We start from the raw sequence: 19377 nt of genomic DNA, 5'->3' as shown, positions 1-19377 counted from the left end.
GACTGCCCCCATCCTGTTGGGACGCCCAGAGTTCCCCCCAGGCCCCAAATGCAGGGGTTAGGGGCTCAGCGCTCCCACTGGGTCTTTTTCCCCTACTTCCACACCTTGCTGTAGGGTGGGGGTCCCAGAGTATGTTCCCCCGGGTGGCTGTCACGGGGTGTGAAACCCTAAGGATTTTCTCCAGCCAGGGATGAAGGTGCAGGGGGCCCCCCTCTCCCAGTCCTACGTGCCCTGTCCCATTTTACAGTTGGGTCAACTGAGGCCCAGGGGAGGGCAAACCCAGTCTCACATAGGGATTAGAAGGCCTGGTGGGACCACCTATCCAGAGACCCCACTCACTCAGCCTGTCCCGCCATGAGCATTAATTGAGCGCCCACTGTATGCCCAGACTCAGAACAAACAAACCGAGGCTCAACCAAGGACTCAGAGTGAAACCACCAAAAACGCAGAGACCCGGCCCCTTCGCCTGAAAGGGGGAGGGTGTGTCACCTCCCTTCTCCAATGGGGGAGCCAGTAGCGCCCCCCACCACCAGGCTGCACAAATGTAAATAAAATGGAAATGAAGTAAGTGAAGCATTCTGTTCCCCACCTGCACTGGCCACGTTTCACCTGCTCACTAGCCGCATGCGGCTGGCAGCTGACAGCTGAGCATGTTCACTGCAGATGGTTCTACCCGTCCAGTCTGATGCCTTCTATTTCCACATGCGAACGGGGTGGGCAAGGGGTCTTGCCCCCGAAAAGCATGCACTATTTTGCTTTGAGATCAGAGGGGTGTTGGCAGGAGGCACTGCACACACACACACGGACACGGAAACAAGACAAAGTGATGATGTCCTCATGAGCAAAACCTGGAACCCCCTTGTGACATTGTAACTGACTTTTGCAAAATGTTACCACTGGGGAAAATGTTACTTCTTACAACTGCTGTGAATCTACAGTCATCCTAGTAAAAATTCTAAGCACAAAATATCTTGATGACCAAGTTTTGGGGCGCCCCATTCAATTTCACACCCAGAAGAGGGCCCAGCTCACCTCTCCCTGGTCCCCGCCCAGATGTGGAGTGGTGGTGGGCTGGTTTTCGCCATCATGTGCCTGCATCCGGCCCCCAGTGAAGGGATAAGCCATCCAGGAGATGTGGACCATGGTGGACAATGGAAGATCAGAGGCTGGACAGGGGTGATTCACAGAGCTGATGATCTTGGGTGGGGAGGGACCAGGGCTCCACCCTACAGCCACTCTGTGGCCCCTGCACCTGCGGGGTGGGTGCCCCTTTGAATGTGCAGATAAAATGCTGGCAAGAGGGTGGCGTCCCTGTTTGTGAATCTGTGCTGGGGACTTGCTAACCAGACGCTCTCCCCAGTCAAGGGTGCAGCCAAGGATGCAGTGCTGGGCAAGACCCCTCTTGCTGGTGTCTGAGCCTTCTGCTGCCTCTCGGAGGGTCACAAAAGGGAAAACAAGGCAGGGGAAAGCTGGAGCTGGCACTGGCAGATGTGACAGAAACCCCATAGCATCTCCCCAAAGCTGCCTACAAACCCCAAAACCCACAGGCCAGAGAGCACAATGCCCGCTTGACAGAGGGGACGAATGCCACCAAGTGCAGGGACTGGATGGGGTACAGGATGAAGCCAGGGCTGCAGGCTCCAGTAGCCCGTCTGAATCCCAGAGGCAAGCAGGTCCGGTAGGGCAGATTTCCATCCTCACACAGGTTCCTGCCCCAAGAATCCAGCCCTCCTTCCCTGCTCCCTCCCCAGCTCACCGGATCTGGGCTTCAACCAATGAGGTAAGTCCTTCCTCACGTCTGACTGGATTTCATCATGCTTCACTTTAAACCAGTTTCTCCTCCTTGTGGGCGAGTCCAAGACCAGGACAGGCTGCGGCTCCCTGAGACGGGACAATGAAGGAGGGTGTGAGATGGGGCCCATGGGGAGGCCTTGGTATGTGACTAGTGACAATGGCAGCCCTATGGTCTGGGGAGGAGACAGCAGTGCTGGGGATAAATCACCCCTCCACACATTTATTGAGCACTTTCTGTGTACCAGACCCAACACAGACTCAGTCCGGGCATCTTTTTCATTCTTGCTGAGGTGAAATTCACAGAACATGAAACTCATCCACTTAAAACGAACACATCAGCATTTAGTCCATTCGCAGAGCTATGTAACCATCACTTCCTTTTCCAGAACATTCCATTGCCCCAAAAAGAAACCCGGGACCCAGCAGCAGTCACCCCCACCCCTTCCCCAGCCCCTGACAAACACAAATCCACTGTTTCTGTGGATTTGTCTGTTCTGGACGTTTCACATAAATGGGATCACACACCATGTGGCCTTTTGTGTCTGACTTATTTCTCTATTTTTTGAATAAAATTTAAACAGTTTTAGGTTTACAAAAACATTTCAGAGATAATACAGAGTTTCCATCTAGTGGCCCTGGTTTCCCCTACTCTTAGCAACGCAGATAAGTGTGTTTGTGGCCGTTTTATGGGGGGGGGGGGCAGCTCCCCGAATCACAGATGTGATTTGTTGTGATCCCAGGGTGACAGATCCAGTTTACCGAGGCAAAGACGGGCAGCCACAGTGGCCAGCCTGAGAAAGGCTCCCAGCCCCTCCAGTTCTGGGATCTTCCTGCCACTCCTGCGGGAGACGTGGAAGGGGCGGGATCGGCCAAGAGGAAACCGCAGACATCAAACGTCCAGCGGCAGCGTCGAGAACAGGCTGTGCCTGGAGGCTGGGACTTGGCAGGCGGCAGGGAGCAGGCAGAGGTCAGTGGCGCAGCCTGGCAGGGCTGGGCAGGGCTCAGTGCCACCTGGAAGGGCAGTGGCTTGGCACATCCATCCTATTCCCCCCACATGTGCCAGGCTGGGTGAGGGACAGGAGACGGGGCCTCTGGGGGGACCTGGAGGGGGCCGAGACCCTGGCCAGGGCTGGGTAGCTGTGAGGTCTGAGAGGAGGGCTCTCAGGGCCAGGTGAACAAAGAGGGGCAGGACCAGGCTCCAGTGTCCCTGAAGGTTTCTCCTGAAGGGCCAGGGAGTAGGGAGGGCGTGCCACGTGCGAGCCTGGTTCCTAGGCAGGAGAGGGGATCCTAGCGCTTACATCTTGCTAGGAGGCCTTTCCAACAGCCTGGAGAGCCCTCCTGCATTCACCCCCTGCAACGAGCAGGCTGTCCCCAAGGGCTAGCAGGGATTTCCTAACTGCCCAGCACCTGTCTGTCCTGTGACCTCCCCGCCACCACCCTCACCAGGCCCATCATCCCTCACTGGGCTGGCTGTGAGGGTGACAATGGCTCACTGGGTCCTTTGGGCCCCATACCCACACTCCACACATCTGATGGAGTCTGTGCCCGGCTTACACTCCTTCTGTGGGTGCCCACCCAGGAGTAATAAAACCAAGTCCACACAAATCTACACAGATGTTCACAGCAGCACGACTCACAACCCCCCAAAAGGGGGAACCTCAGTGTCCACCGCTGGGTGATGGATAAACACAATATTGTCCATACAATGGAGTATTACTCAGCCACGAAGAGGAGTGAGGCACTGGCACACGCTGCAACGCCGTCGGACCTTGAGGACATGATGCTCAGTGAGAGAAGCCACACAGGGAAGGCTCTGGGGCTGACACTGGACCGGCCTGCTCCCTATCCCCGGCCCTGCAGAGGTGATGTCACCTGCTTCTTTCTTGCCCTTCTCACTGTGCTTCTTATCTCCTCACCTGGCTTCCCTCGGATCCCTGCTTGTTAGATGATGAATCAGTCTGGAAGAGACTGGGATTCCTTCCCAGGCTGCTGTCCTTAACCACTGGGCTTTACTGCCCCCTCTTTGGCTTCCACCTCCAGGAAGCCCTCCCTGATCCACTCTCCCTCCCCCTTCCCCCAACAAGGGGCAGGTTTGAACTACTGGGTTTCATGCAATTACATTGTGTTGTCCAAAGGTGCCCCTCCCCTACCAAAAGCTGGTCTCCTGCCTCCCCTTGGATCTGGGACAGCTGGATGCTTGACCCTGTCTAACCCTAGCCATCGGGAGGTGATGCAGGAAGGCTTCCGAGGCCAGGACGCTCAGATCCACCCACCATGTTGTGAGGCAGCCCAAGCCACACAGGAGACCACATGAGGGCACCTGGCCATGGGTCCAGCTGAGCCAGCCCTGGCGCCCGCCCAGCCCACACCTGTGGGAGATGAGCCTTCCCAGCTGAGGACCCAGGTGTCTTGGAGCGAAGCCCACCCATGCCCTCTCTGAATTCCTGACTCACAGCATCACTGGGATGACAGAATGATTTGGAGCCACTAGGTTTGGGGCAAGGCAGCAGCCCAGCAGGACGCCGGCACAAAAACAAGTTTTTATGACTTTTATTAAATCCTTACAAAACAGAATACAAAATTCCGGCGTTGACAGTTGGTGTAAAGAAAAACTTTTTTGAGCTGTATCAGTTCACCTGGTACAGTGGAGTTAAAGTGCTTGGATGTTTTTCCCCCACTTTAAAAAAATTTAAGTTTTTTTTGTCTTTTTCACACGTTAACATTGAAACACTGCTGTTCCCCCCTTCCCCCAGCGCCAGAGCAGCCTGGGACCCAGGCCACTCATTCACAGTAACGGTTCTGACCAGTCCTCCAGCTGCACTGTCCATGTGACAGGGGGAGGAAGTGGCTGTCCCACCTTTAAAAAAAAAAAAGCTGCTCACAGCTCAGCATTCCCCAGTAAAATGGCCACGGCGCCTGCAGTGGGCGAGAGTCCATTTGTTTTTTACAAAAAGGCAGAATCCCCAGTTGCAAAATGTGGAATCACCGATGGGCGAGAAGTGATGGGGTGGGCGGCCTCCCCACCCCCGGAGTCTTTGGAAAGGCCAGTCCACAGATCCGGGCGGAAGAGGCGGGGAGGGGGCGGCGGCCCCCCACCAACCACCACGGACTGCAATAATGAGACTTGGGGGGCCCCAGAGACGGCGTCCGAGCCCCCCACGCCTCAGGAACTCCCCCCCCCCCACATTCAAGTATTCTTCGAAAACAGGGAAAGGATGTCAACTGATGTTTTAGAAAACTAACGAAACAGGACAACCAGAAGACAGAGGGCTGTCCGGGCGGCTGCCCGCGAGGCCGGCCCAGACCCCCGCACGCCCCGGCGGCAAAAGCAAGTGTGCACGTAGAAAACGAAGCCTGTATTGCATAGTGTCTCCCGCCCGAGGCCGAAGGGCGCCAGAGTCTCCCCGAGCCCGGCGGGTCACGCGACGTCCGACTGCGGCGCGGGCGGAAGGGGCGGTTTTCCTGAAGGTGGGCGGGGCAGGAGCGCCGCCCGACGGGGGGGATTCCGCGAGACCCGGGGTGGGGGGCTGACAGAGCTTCCACGCCAGACCCGAGGAGCGACGGGGCAGGACGTGGCCGTGGTCAGACTGAGCCCTGAGAAGGGGCACTCGGGTGCCCGGGCGGGGGTCCACGGGACCCCCGCGTTGGCTGACGGGCGCCCGCCCAGCACCCCCCTACTTCTGGAGCCACCCTCCCAGGCGGGCGGTCCTGGGGGAGAGGCCGGGGGAGGGGCCGTCAGCTGCAGCTTAAGGTCAAGGTTCGAGGAAGCCCCCAGTGGCCGTCGGCAGGGCGTCCAGTGGGCGGCGGCCATCCTGCCGCCCGCACCCAGGCTCCACTCCCGCGACAGGGGAGACCTGAGAAGCCCCCGCCCTGCCACCAGGGTGTCCGTGGGGAAGAAAGGAGCGACCGTCTCATCAAGGGGAGGTGGGGGTCAACCTGTCCCTGAAAACACTGTGCGGGCTGGGGAGGGGGCGGGCGGTCCGGCTCCGGCCCCGGAAGACGGCCACGCCCTCCTCTCCTGAGGCCCGCGGGCGGCGCGGAGGGGCCTTCACAGTACCCGGCCGGCCGGCCGGCCCGGGGGCGGCGGCGGCGGCGGGAGGGCGCCCACCCAGCCGCACGCCGCTCCGCTCTCCTCCCCGGGCGCCGGCTTTGCTTTTAACACCATTAGAAGAAAAAAAGGAGGGTGGGGCGGGAAACAAACAAAAAAAACCCAACAGCAAAAACCTTATATAAAAAGATCCCCCCCAGCTGAGCTTATTAGCGCCTCGGAATCCAGCCTGGGGGAGGGCAGCCCGCTGGTCACCCGCGGGCAATAGCTTAAAAAAACCTTTAGACTTGACGGGGGGAGGGGCGGCCTATGTACAGAGGAAAGGAGGGCGTCACGCGTGGTCTCCCACCAGGACCACGGGGGCTCCGGACAGGCTGGCTCGCTGCCGCCGCTGGGCCAATTTGGACTGGGAGGGCGGGGACAACTGCAGGCAGCGTGAGGTAGCTCGGATGACCACGGGCTGGTCCTGCCCCACCTCCTCGGCCGCGTCCTCCTCGCGCTGGGCCAGCTGCCGGTTCATGGCAATGGCCTCCGCCGCGAATGAAGTGAGGTCTTTGGCACAGCTGTTCCTGGGGAGGGGGGGTGGTGTCACCAGGGAGAGGAAGGTAGCCGCTAGCAAGTCCGCCTGATTCCCTGGGGACCCCCGGGGTCTGTGCAGTGCCCTGGAGGAGGGACTGCAGACCCCAGGAGCCCCTACCCTGGATAGGGGGGGCCTAGAACCTCCGCTGGGGTCCCAAACATGTCAGCCGGTACAAGGACACCCAGGCACTGGACGGCTTCCCCTCAACAACTTAAAAAAAGTTTTTTTTTTAAATCTTTTTCAAACATCTTAACGTTTAGCACCCCCTCCTGAACTCGGGGGCTCCTCCCTCTGAGCCGGAGATCCCATTAGGGGCCTCACCTTTGCAGGACCATGGGCGTGGGCAGGGTGTTCTCCGGGGCGCACTGAAAATAGAAAGGAGAGGGGAGGCTTTAAGCAGAGGCCGGCCCTCTCTCTGAGCGCCAGGCTGGCGGTGAGACCACGAAGAGTTAAGGCGGTTCACCTGCCGGGAACTGAGCCAGGCTGGGGGAGGGGGCGTTGCGGGAGCCAGGTATGTGTGGTGGGTGGGGCCTGGGTCTCACTAAAGCCGCCCCCTCCACCTGCCCATCTGCCTTGAGCGTGGGGCCCTAGGCTTTGCTCCCCACAGGGTCCCCAGTGCCAACTTATATTTTTGGTTAAGCCCCCTGTTCTGGTGGCCTCCCTACCTGGGGTGGCAGCCGGGCTGGGACTCGACCCCTGAGCAGAAAAAACATCAAGCTCTTCTGGGATGGGTGGTGACAGAGCTCTGGACTTCGTTGGCCAGCCGCGGGTCTACCCTGGCTTGTACCCTCCTGCCCCCTGCCGACCACAGCCTGACAGTCTGTGTGAGGCCCCAGCGCCTCCAGGACACAGAGCCTGGCACCTCACTGAGAGGTAGCCCCATGCAGTCCTGATCCAACCTGGCCCCTCTGGGGCGGGGGGTCTCAAAGCTGAACCTCCAAAGGTTCTCATAGCCTCTTTGGCCCCTTGGCAGAGACTGGATGGAGGCCAGTGGCCTCCCACATCCTCCCTGGGGCTCCCACTCACCCCCTGCACCCAGGGGTGCTGCAGGACTTGGGCAGCGCTCAGTCTCTGCTTGGCATCACGGACGAGGAGCTTTGAAATGAGGTCTTTGGCAGCGAAGGAGATGTGGGCCCAGTCCTTCTCAGGAAACTCGTACTTGCCCTCCTGGATGCTCTCAAATAGCATGTTCTAGAGAGGACGCAGGACGGGGGGGTCAGCCACAGCCAGCAAGAGTCAGGGCCAAACCCCTAGCCTGGATGGGCAAGACTGATCCGGGGGAACACTGCTGAGTGACATGTTTCCACAGGGTCCCAGGCTCCACCATGCCCCACATGACCTGGGCCCAGGGAAAGAGGCCTGGGCTGGCCCCCCCAGACAGCAGGGTGGATGGAGCGCTGGGAAGTGCCCTGAGACCAGCCAGCAAGGCCGGCGACTCGGGGGGACAAGGAAGGCAAGGGCCCAGCATTCTGGGGGTGGCTGGGAGGCTGGGCGAGAGTGGCCTCTGGAGGAACTTGGTGGACTCTGTCCAAATGGGGCCCAATTTACAGAAAGGCAGCTCTGAGGGCCAGGTTCTGGGGGCCTGACCATGAATTCTGAGCCTTGCGTGGTGGGTAGAAGGCTGGAACCTGGCCACCCCAAACCATAAGCCTTGTCCCACCTCAACTCTGGGGCCCCTGACTGCTTTCTCCTATGCAGGGGGAACCCAGGAAGGTCAGAAAGGCACTTCCCTGTGGACGGAATCAGTGGTTGGAGACCAAGGGGTGCTCAGGGAGGCATACAGGGCAGGCCCTGGGAGTGGATGTGGGCGGTATGTGTGCACAAGCCAGGCCTTGGGGGCCACAGGGGATGTGTGGTCCAGCTCCCGGGGTGGGTATGTGTGCGCATGCCGAGGCAGGCCTGGAGAGGGGGTTGCACGGGGCAGGCCGGGCAGGGTGCTCAAGGGAGGCAAGCAGGCAGGCCCTCACGCGCACCTGGCATGCTGGGCAGGCCTCGCCGCGGTCCCAGCCGCAGTCGCTGCCGCAGTGGCCCACGAAGGGCGGGTAGCCGCTGAGCAGGATGTAGAGGATGACGCCCAGGCTCCAGAGGTCGCAGCGCTTGTCGTAGATGCTAGCCTCCTCGCTGAAAGCCTCCACCACCTCGGGGGCCATGTACTCGGCGGAGCCGCACTGCGGGCGGGGGCGGGGCGTCAGGGGCCGCGGAGGGGGAGGGGACGCCCCGACGGGGACTTCCCGGAGCCCGCAGCCAGACAGCCCTGCCCGACCAATCAGAGGCTGCTGAGGGAACCAACCCCGCCCTCGCACTGCTAGCCAATCAGAGGCTGCTCAGGGAGTCGACCCCGCCCCACCCCGCCTCCGCCCAATCAACAGGTACTGGAAGCCCTCTCTACCCCACCGTGCCTGACCGCGGTCCCGCCTAGCAAGCCCGCCTGGCCAATCAGCGGCTGTTGCTAAGCGGAAGCCCGAGCCCCGCCACCTCGAGGTTACGCAACTGCAGCATGGGACCGGATCTGGGGCCAATCCGGACCTCTCCGCCCCGGCCAACCCTCCCTGCATCCCACTTGGGGCGCCCTGACCCCGCGGACCCTCACCGGGGTGAGCAGCTCAGGAGTGGAAATGGGGGAGCAGTCCCCGTTGAGTTTGATGCCACTGCCCAGATCAAAGTCGCAGATCTTCACAGGGGAGACCTGGGTGGGATGGAGGGGGCTGTGAGGGTGGGGTCCAGGCCCTGGGGGCCCTGGCCCACAGGGAAGGGCCTCCTCGCGCCCCTCACCTGGTTGGGATGCTCACAGAGGATGTTTTCCGGCTTGAGGTCCCTGTGGGCGATGCCTGTAGGGAGAACCAGGAAACATGGGAGCAGGTCAAGGGTGGGTGAACACATCTTCCAGGAGTCGTGGGCAGGTGGACTGGGTACAAGGCTGGACACCCAGGGACCCCTCAAGCAGGTGGCCCCCTGAGCAGCCACCTACCACCCACCTTTGTTGTGCAGGAAGTCCAGAGCGCTAGCCACGTCCTGCACTACCACGCTGGCCTCCAGCTCGTTAAAGTGCCGCCGCTTGTGGATGTGGCTCAGGATGGAGCCTGGGGCCAGGCCATGCAGCAGGGAGAACACACAGGGGTCACCCCCACTGCCCAATGCCCAGCACCCACCCCACACTGGCAGGGAGGGGCCCAAAGTCCTCCAACCTAAGCTGGCATGTCGACAAAGTTCCAACCAGCCAAGGCCCCTCTGATGTGCAGGCCCCCCCTAGAAAGGTTCCCCCTGGTGGCCCTGAGCCCCCAGGCACATGCAGATCCAGCCGGAAATCCAGGCACCACATACCACCCCGCATCTTCTCAAACACCAGGTAGAAACGGTCCTCCTCCTCAAAGAACTCAATCAGCTCTAGGACGTTCCTGGGTGGCGGGCAGAGAGGCAGGAGAGGAGTGAGGCCTCCTCAGGCCTGGGTGCACCCGCAGCCCAGCCCCGGAGGGGCCTGCCTGCTCCACCACCCCCCCCCGACCACGGGCACACAGTGGGTGCTTGCTGGGGGTGAGGAGGCTTTCAGCCTGTTCATCCACTGAAAGATGGCTCGGGGCCCAGTGCTGCGGTAAGGGTGGATCACATTACCTGTGTCCCTGGCACTGATACAACATCTCCACCTCCCGGAAAACCCTACTCCGAATATGGCCCGGCTGCTTCTCAATGATCTGAAATGATGTGGGGGGAGGGGAGACGCCAACTGGGTCAGCCAGACCCTGCACAGCCCGAGGGGCCCAGGCCAGAAACTTCCCCTGTCAGAGCTTAGACCTTTAAGCTCTGGAAAGCAGAGCTCTCATATGGGGGCCCAGAATTTACCGGAAGTCAAAATGGCGATGTCAGCACAAATGGGGCAATGTGTTTCCCCAGAGCCGTCAAGAGGAGGGGTGAGCAGGACAGAAAAGGCAGAGAGGAGGAGCTGGGCGCCTCTCTGCCCAGCCCCAATGGCCCTGGGGCATATTTGGGGCCTGGGGCTCCCGCAAAATATCCCTCCAGAGCAGCAGGACCCTTAGACTGGGTGGCCTCCCCTCCCTGACCACTGTGCCAGCTCACACATCACCCAGGGGACTGGAAGGGCCTGGGGGTGCCTGGCTACCAGCCCAGCCATCCCACTTTTCTGAGCCCCAAATCTCATCTTCCCAGTTTCACACTAGAGCTGATGCTCCTGGTCCCATGAGCCCAAGTCTGGCCCCCTAGTGGGCACAGCCTCCCAGGACCCCAGAGCTTCAGGAAGCCAGCCAGCACTTCTGCCCCCACCCGCTCTGGCATCCAGGTGCTCTAAGGCGGAGGGTCTGGGCCCATCCCCTAGGGGCTCCCCTAGCCACCTGGCTCACAGAGCAGTGGGGTCAGAGGGGGCCTGCCAGTTCTCCCCCAGCAACTGCTGGGGGCCTCCTCCCGGGCTGGGCCTTGGGCCTCTCTCACAGTGGGGGCAGGCGGCTGGCGGTCAGGCTGGGTCACACCGTGCCCGGGGCTCCCTGCCCACCAGCAGCCCGGGGGAGGGATGTTCCACTGGCCAGGCTCCAGCAGCAGGTGGCCACGTATGTCCACTGCCACCAGGGCTAGACCACCACCCTAAGCACTGTCCCACCTGTCTACCTGCCCACAGAGGAGCAGAACCACCAGGCTGCAGCCAGGGCTCCTTGAGATAATGCCGCCAGCCTCTCCCTTCTGGAGTAAACTGACCCTCATCCGTCCTGTGGGGATGTGGCTAGGGCCCCCACCTCACAGAGGAGACTGCGGTCCTCTTGAGGGGGACGGCCTTTGGGGAAGGCACACGCAGTACAACTGACCCGAGCCCTCTGAGCCCGGTGTCCCCGCCTGCCAGAGGAACAGAAGCCAGAAGCCCAGCAGGACTCTCAGGAGGAGGGGCTCCGAGGGACACTGACGGTGCAGAAAGTGCTGGATGCCAGGTGACCAGTTCTCCAATGCCATCACCCACCCGGTCTGGGCGCTCCTAGTGGGTGGGGACCACAGCCACCCTGGTCACTGTACTTCCGCCTGGGCCTGAGGCTCCCAGCCAGCCCTGTTTGCCAGGGAGCACCTGGCCTGCCTTCCTGGGCAGCCAGCCACCTGTGACCCCACCCAGCCCAGAGGCAGGGTCACGAGGTAAGCTGGAAGGCTTCTCGGAACACAGGGTCTGGCCGCCCAGCCAGGGCACGCAGGCCATGTGGCCACAGCCCAGGTCAGAGACAGCATGGGGTGCATGGGGGCTGTTGCAGGCCCACCCTGTCCTCCCCTGATGCTGAGCTCCCCTGGGCCCCCGGCACAGCACTGCCTCTCCACCTCTGTGACCGACATGGTGTGGCATTTGTCATCCCCGGGGACAGGCCTGGCCTGACCGACCCAGCAGGTGAGCGTCGGCCCTGACCGAAGCCCCCAGTTCTCGGCGGCACCCCCGGCACCAGGTCCTTGGCTACTCAAGCGGGGAGCCACCCCTTGTGGTCACTTCCCACCCAGCCTCAGGGCCTCAGCCCAGGCAGACCTGAATTCCCAGGGGTGGCCTGAGTCACTGGCCTTGGGGCCATTTTTAGACACCAGTTTTCCCCGGCGGCTGGTCCGGCAGCCCAGATGCCAGCTCTCCTCCTCCTGTCACCCCTGGCCAGGCCTGACCCCAGGTGCTGCTGAGCGGAGGCCAGAGCCGCTGCCCCGGTGCCAGGGCTGGGCTCACCTTGACGGCGTACTCCTGGTTGGTGATCAGGTTGACGCAGGTCTGCACGCGGGCGTGGGCACCCTCCCCCAGCACGTCCTCCTGCAGCTGGTAGACGTCTGCAGAGCAGGGGCAGTCAGGGCTGCCCAGGCCACCTCGCCTCCCGCCATCCCCGCCCCACCGAATCCACTCTCACCTTCGAACCTGCCTGAAAAGCTATCAGTGGCCCGGCACCTCTTCTTCTTCTTGCCTCTCTTCTTGGCATCGGGGATGTCGATGGGCTGGCTCGCGGGCATGTCTGCCAGGAGACCCAGAGGTGAGCCCAGCCAGCTCAGGGGGTGGCCCCTGCACCCCCAACCCCACCCCAGAGGCATGCCCTTCCCTCCCAGCCCCTCACCAGGGCGGGTTGGGCACTCCAGGCTGAAGTCAGTCTCCCCGTGATGAGCCTGGTCTAGGGAGAAGGCCAGCTCAAAAGGATTCTGCCCCTGCAGGAGAGGAGAGAGCTCAGGCCCCAACCCCCACTGCACGCCCCACCACCGTCCACACACTAGTGGGCAGAAAGTCTGACTCTGCCTGACCACAAGGAAATGGACCTTTTGCCCCCAGCCCAGGGCCCTTGGGGCCTCTGGCGAGGGGGCGCTGTCTCCCAAGCCAGGACTGAGTCAGCATGGGGCCCAAGCCACGCCTTAAGCCTCAGTCTGCACACCTGTAGGATGGGGCCAGCACCAGTGCCCAGCCGACCTCCTGTGCCAGCGAGGGGATCAAAGGCTGTTGGATAGCCAGTGGGAGGGAGTGCGTCATCAGCTCCCCTGGGGCAGAGCTCCCAGCAAGGCGGCCCTGCCTGCTTTCCCATGGCCTCCTGGCCTGTTTCCCCTCTGTGAAGTGGGGCAGCAGGGCCCCCCACGCCTCATGCTGCCCTCTCCTCCCCACTGAGCTTCCTGCCCTGATGCTTCTCCCCACCACACCTCTGCCCCTGAAAGTGTATGTGCACGCCCCGTCCCCCCAGCTCTGTGTGTCGCCTCAGCCCTCACTTGTCTGCTTCCAGGTCCCCACAGCCAAGACCCAACTGCAGGGGCTCACGGGAAAGGCACCCATGGGCTCCAATGTGAGCACCGGGCCGTTCCCTGCCCAGCCCTGCCCCGGCCACCCCCAGACACCCCAGGGGGCAGACCCTCACAGGCCCCGATACCCAGCTAAGAAAGCAGCCTTGTTGGGGAGGATGCTGCTTAAGGTCTCCCCACCCTGCCACGGCCAGGGGAAGTAGGGGCGGGCTCAGGACCCTACCCTGGGAACAGAGGGAGCCAGGGCTCCTCCAGACAGATGTTGGGGGGGATAAATATATCTCTGCAGGCCAGACCCAACTAGAGGACTGGAAACCCCCGACATGAGAGTGAGGTTTTAAGGCTGGGACACTGAAGCCCCACCAGCTTCTTCTAGGAGTTAACCCTAATTTAGATCCTCCATCCAGGTGGACCAGGTGGCCAGGGCCTCAGGTGGGCGTGGGGGGCCTGCACACAGAACAGTGGTGCCAGCACTGATGCAAGATGACCTGGACCAAGTCACTGGGCCTTGGGACAGCTGGAGCCACGGCTCTGGCAGGAGATCCACCCAATAGAGAAGGAACTCGAGGAGAGCCCAAGGGAGACCCCCGAGGGGCCTACTGGCAGAAGGGGCTGGGCCAGATTCCTGCAGACAGGAGGCCCAGAAGCCAGTCCGGCAGCAGAGGGGCAGGCAGAGGTCAGAGGGAGCGGCTGAAAAACAGGCGTGGGCCCTCGTGGCCTCCCCACCCACCCTGCAGATAGTTGCTAGGAGGCACGGCGGGTAGGGTAGGGAGGAAGGAGGTGCCCCAGCCAGCCTGTGGCCTCGGCCACCATGCCCTGCGCCCGCCTGCCGAGGGTCTGGCCCCCACACAGAATCAGGCACACAGCTGTGCCAGCACCAGCGACCAGCGCTCCGATAAGGCTCAGTCCAGGGGTGTCTGGAGGTGCCAGGTGACTACCTGCTCCCGGGAGGAGGGGCCCCAGGGAGGCAGTGTAGGGGTGACTAGGAGGGAGGGTGAATGTGAGGCTTGGGGTTAGCACCAGCGATGGTGGTACCAGCTACACTACCTCGGCCCAGTGGCCTCAGCCGCGGGCCTGACCAGCATTCGAGGAGGGATGCGGGAGGAAGCTGCCCCAGCTTGTGAGACCATGTAAGGGTGCCAGAACCCCACAGCCTTGTCCCAGCCTCCAACTCAGAGAGCTGGACCTGGAGAGAAGGGGCAGCCAAGCTACCAAGGTGAAGGGACACTAGGCACAGCCAGCTCCTGTGTCCTTGTCACCATGTGCATGGGGACCTAAAACAAGTGCCTACTCTTTTCAAGCTTCTACTTTCCTATCTTCACAAGGGGAAGATACAGCGGAGACACCTGGCAGACACACCTCCCTCTGCACTGCAGCCAGGCTGAGGGGAGGGAGGGGAGGTAGGGGAGGGAGGTAGGGGAGGGAGGGGCCCCAGCCCACGGGAACCCCCAACTGTGGTGGGAGGAGACTCCTGGAGTGGCTGGCCCCTGGCCTAAGAGCCAGGACTCCCCATCCACTGTCCCTCCTGCCTCCCTCGGGACTCCCAAAGTCCCACCTCAGCTCAGGGCTGTCCGGTGGCCTGCAGAGGCCAGCCCGTAGTACCAGGCAGTGTGGCCAGGCAAGGCCCCGGGCTGGCTGCAGGCCTCCAGTCAGCAGGCCTTGGCAGGAGGTAGCTGGCACCATCCAGAAAGTTCGAGTTTGTTTTGGCCATTGAGCTGGCCCCACACACTGACCCCATCTCGGCTCCAGCCCAGCCGCAGGAGGGGAAAGACCACCGCCAGTGATGTCTCAAGTCCACCCTGCTCCCACCTAGCCCCAAATACTTGAGCATGCCAAAGCTGTGGCTGCCCCAGGGAGGGAAGCGAGGATGACAGGCATGTGGGCAGGGGTGGGGCGACGGCCCAGGACGCTGGCTGGACAGGCCTGGGAATTTTAACCCAAACAGTCTCAGCTCACTCCTCCCATCCTGGCGTGCAGTTCGCCCGTAGGTACGTACATACAGACACGCACACACCCACACACTCATACACATGCACGCACACACGCGCGCACACACGCCCAGATCCTGCCTTCTCTACGGGGCAACAGGTCCCTGCCCCAGGAGGCCCAGGGACGCCATTACATAACATGGCCAGCAGGGTGGGGTGGCCGGGGCTGCTGACATCACTGCGTCCCCTGGGCCAGGCCCTGTGGGGCCCCTGCCTAGCACCTGCCCGGCCCCCTAGACTCACTCATCTGAGACAGGACTCGGTTGCCACAGCTGTGGGGCTGCTGCAGAAACTTCCCGCTCTGACAGGAAATAGCACTTGGGCCTGGGGTGTCTGGGAGGTGCAGGGCTGGGAGGGCATCCAATCCACTGCCCCATTCTGCAGACCACCTAGGAGGGTATGGGTGGGCGCCTGCAGCCCAGCCTGGGGTTCCTGGAGGAAGGACCCCACAGGCCCCAGGGCGCTGGGGACAGACTGTGGCCTGCTGAACCCCGCCACAGCAGCACGAGCCTGGCTGAGGTATGCAAGACACACAGGCAGGGGCTCCTCAGCCTCACCTGGGGCTCCTGGAAGAAAGAGCCCACAGGCTCCGGGGTGCTAGAGACTAACTATGGCCCGCTGACCGCCCCGTCGCCCCCGCCCAATGCACAGCAGGCCTGGGCAACCCCATGCGCGGGACAGAGGGCTGGTGCCACCGCCACACCGGCCACTCCGGTTGTCCAGCCCGGGGCGCCCCCAAACCGACCCGGCCCTCACCTTGAACGAACGGTGAAAGCCCTGAAGTTCGGCTGTTTTCTTCTGCACCATCTTCTGTCCGGGCCCCGCCAGCGGGGGAGGGGACGCGGGGCCCGGGGGGCGGCCCGTGGGCGGGGGGCGGCCGGGGAGGGGACCCTGTGGGCGGGAGCAGACAAAGGAGGGCGTTGAGTGGCCGAGGCCGGCGCGCTGGGAGCCCAAGCCAGGACTGCGAGGCTCCGTGGGGCCCGATCCCTGCGCCAGGGTCCGGGCCGGGCCAGGCCGGGGTCGCGGGGCCGCCCTCACCGGGGTCGGGCTCGGGCCGGGGCCGCAGTGCCGCCGCCCGAGACGCGCAGCCCGGATCCCGCTGCGCGGACCGCGCGGGGAACAGCAGCGCCGCCACCGCCGCCGATGCCACCGCCGCCACCGCCACCACCGCGGACTCCCCCGCCAGGGCCGCCACCGCCGAGAGGAGCCGGGCGCGCCGCGTCGCCGCCGCCTTTATAGGCCGGCTAGGCCCCGCCCCGACGCAGACCCCGCCCCTCAAGGCTCCGCCCACGCGCGCTCGGCGGAGGCGGGGCTGGAAGGCCGCTCTGGCCGCGGGGCGTGTCTGTGCGCCTGCGCTGTGCGATGCGCGGGGCTCGGCGCGCTGGGCCAGGGAGGGATCCTGGCTGGCGCGGGCGGGGCTGCCGGAGGCTCGGGGAGGCCTGCAGGAGACTGGCATTGAGCCGGAGCCCGGCCCTGCCCTCTGGCAACAACCCCAGTCAGTCGGCCGGGGCCTAGGAAACACTGACTCCTTTGGGCGACGCCCCTGGTCTAGAACCTGCCATGGCTCCCTTATTCATCTCTCTGCTTTAGGCTCTGCCATGGCTCTCTCTCCTTTCAACTCCCCAGTCCTGGCCCCAGCTGTCTTGCAGGTGCACCCCAACAGGCTTAGAGGCCCAGCTGCCTTCCCAGTTTGCTCCCGAAGAGTTCACCCGATTGTTGGACGGAAAAAGGGACTACAGTAGGGGGTAGGGACTGAGATCTGTGAAGGACTGTCCCTCAGTGCTGCAAAGGAGCATTTCCACTGACTGATGGAGAAAAAGCCTGAGGGATGGGGGCTACTAGGACAGGAGGCAAAACAGCCCCATTTCGGCTGGGGCCCCTGACCCTGGCTCTGAGAGAATCAGCAAACTTCTTGTCCGCGCAGCCTCGTGGTGCATGGTCCTCAGACCCGGTGTCTAGACACTCAGGCATGCAGAGTGGACTGTCCTCCCTCCCATCCAGGACCCAGCCTGTCTTTCCAGAGGCTTCCTACCACCCACTCCCAATTGTCCTCCAACCAGGCCTGAGCTGGATTGTTCCCTTCTCTGTAAGTCTGCCTCTGTGTGCTATCCCCCAAGGCCACAGCTCAGGCCACAGGAACTGTGAGGCCTTACTTCAGCTAGCTCCAGGGGAGGGACCCACAGGGAAGTCCCCAGCCAGCCCCTGCCTTCCCCTGCCTGGTATGTGTGTGTGGACACACGTTGGCTCCAGGTGCCTGGTGTGGGGCTGCTAGACCTGCCTGCCCAGGGCAAGCCTCAGGCTCCCTCCTCCTCACCCCTAGCCATTTCCTCACCTGGCTGTCCCCTCCCACCCATGCCTCTGGAGCCAGGGCCCTCTCTGGTGTGCACCGTCACCTGCAGGTCTTCGTGTGCTTCTGGATGGTGAGAGTGGGGACAGATGGGCCACTGCCCCACCCCAGAAGCCCAGCTCTGAGAAAGCCCAGAACCTCCCACTGCTGGTCCAATACCCAGTACAGGGCCTGGAACACACACAGGAAATGCTCACTGAATGTTGCTGCAGAGAAAGGATGTCTTTAAGCATGTGTGCATGTCTGTGCGCATGCATATAGGGGTTGTGTGAGTGTATGAGCTTCCTGAGGCCGCTTCTGGAGACGTCTGAAATCAAGATGTCAGCAAGGCTACACCCTTTCTGAAGCCTGTAGGGGAGGCTCCTTCCTGCTTCTTCAAGCTCTTGGTGGTTCCTGGCAATCCCTGGTGCTCCTTGACTGAGAGCTCCATCGCCCCATCCAGCATCGTCTTCAAGTAGCCATCTGTGCTCTTGTCTCCAGTGGTGTCTCTTCTCTTGTCAGGACACCCATCACTGCCTTAAAGCCATTGTAATCCAGTGCAACCTCATCTTAATTTGATTACACCTGCAAAGACCTTATTTACAGAAATACGGAAATGTCCTGTTCACAGGTCCCAGGGGTTGGGACACAGACACATATTTCTGGAGGAAACAGTGCAGCCTAGACAGTAAGGGAAACCATTTTCTGGTGTGTGGTGGGGACGCATCCGTCTCCTGGCGCAGGCGTCCAGCGCAGTCCGTCTTCCTGTGTGGACCCTGGTAGGGTTGCCAGTCATGCTGACCTTGAGGAACAGAAATGAACTGTGATCTTGGCCCAGGGGCCATCTTTTTAGGCCTAGCCAAGCTCAAGTCATTGGCAGCCTGATTAGGAGCTCGGCCATTGGGGGCAGATTTGTTCCCAAAGCCAGAAGCCGGGCCAAGCCCCAGGCTCTGGTCAGAGGGGCTGCCTTACACTCTGCAGCCCCAGCAGGTGGTCTCTTCTTGGGCCCCGTGTTGCAGTTGGGGAAACAGGGAGCTCAGACGTGGGGAGATGGCCCCGCCTCTGTGGTCCTTCCTCCCAGTTCTCACCTTCAGCCCTGCTGACATCTGGGGGGGTCCTGGGCACTGTGGGGAGTTGAGCACCACCCCTGCCCCCACCCAATGCCGGGAGCCCCCGAAGTCGTGACAACCACAGATGTCTCCAGACATTGCCCAGTGTCTCTGAAGGGGACAGGATCACCTCCTGGGTGGGAACCAGTGTTTCTGTGCACGGGGTGAGCCGAGTCCTGCAAGCCCCCACCCTGTGCGTGAGGAGGGTGGTCGCCAAGGGGGCACTTGTGTGAGTTCTGGGAGGGGTTTTGGTGCACACATGGGCCCTCCAGCATGGGCGGGGCCATGCATGGGTGTGCACACACATGGGCTTCTGTGCTGGTAACATGAGTGCTTGCACATGTATGTGTCCACGGGCGCATACAGTTGACACACAACCCCCAGAACAGGACAGGCTGCAGACCCCCAGGTGCACCTGCGACCCCAGAGCCCTAGGATTGGCCTGGGTTGTGGGCACCTGTGGGCCAGGCTCAGCCCCAGCCCCTCCTGCACTGGAGGCGGGGGGTGGGGGAGGGACCTCTGTGCTTAGCCTGTGGCTCTCTGGCCTTAGCCCTGTTCAGCTGCAGGCTGATTCCTGTCATCTTCCTCGAGGGCAGCCCTATTTACAGCCCAAGCTCTCAGAGGTGCTGGGCATGTGGTAGCTGGGAGGTACAGGGGTCTGGCCACTCTGCCCACCTCACCTGGGCCCCCAGCAGTCTTGCCTGCCTCTAGGAGGGAGACCCCTCCTGCTCCAGGGAGGGAGGGACCTGCCAAGCAGGTGAAGCAGAAAACCTGGCCCCTGGCCCCCACTCCTGCTGCCTGCCGGG

General features: G+C 62.2%; 1 protein-coding gene across 1 annotated transcript; it reads right to left on the bottom strand.

Annotated features, from left to right (window-relative positions):
• Nucleotides 1-4328: 4328 nt before the first annotated feature.
• Nucleotides 4329-16353, bottom strand: MKNK2 (MAPK interacting serine/threonine kinase 2). The gene is made up of 14 exons (XM_032466054.1): nt 16175-16353; nt 15893-16027; nt 12485-12572; nt 12284-12385; nt 12109-12206; nt 10032-10111; nt 9744-9817; nt 9398-9502; nt 9195-9250; nt 9013-9108; nt 8396-8590; nt 7449-7613; nt 6744-6787; nt 4329-6411 (listed from the first exon to the last, which is right to left on the bottom strand). Exons 2-14 carry the CDS (start codon nt 15941-15943, stop codon nt 6174-6176), a joined length of 1392 nt encoding a protein of 463 aa, XP_032321945.1. The 5' UTR covers nt 15944-16027; nt 16175-16353; the 3' UTR covers nt 4329-6173.
• Nucleotides 16354-19377: the final 3024 nt, after the last annotated feature.

Source organism: Camelus ferus, chromosome 22 (genome assembly GCF_009834535.1).
Source record: "Camelus ferus isolate YT-003-E chromosome 22, BCGSAC_Cfer_1.0, whole genome shotgun sequence".
Classification (NCBI taxonomy): domain Eukaryota; kingdom Metazoa; phylum Chordata; class Mammalia; order Artiodactyla; family Camelidae; genus Camelus; species Camelus ferus.
The sequence above is the reverse complement of the archived record's forward strand: the minus strand, read 5'-3'. Positions and strand labels throughout refer to the sequence as shown.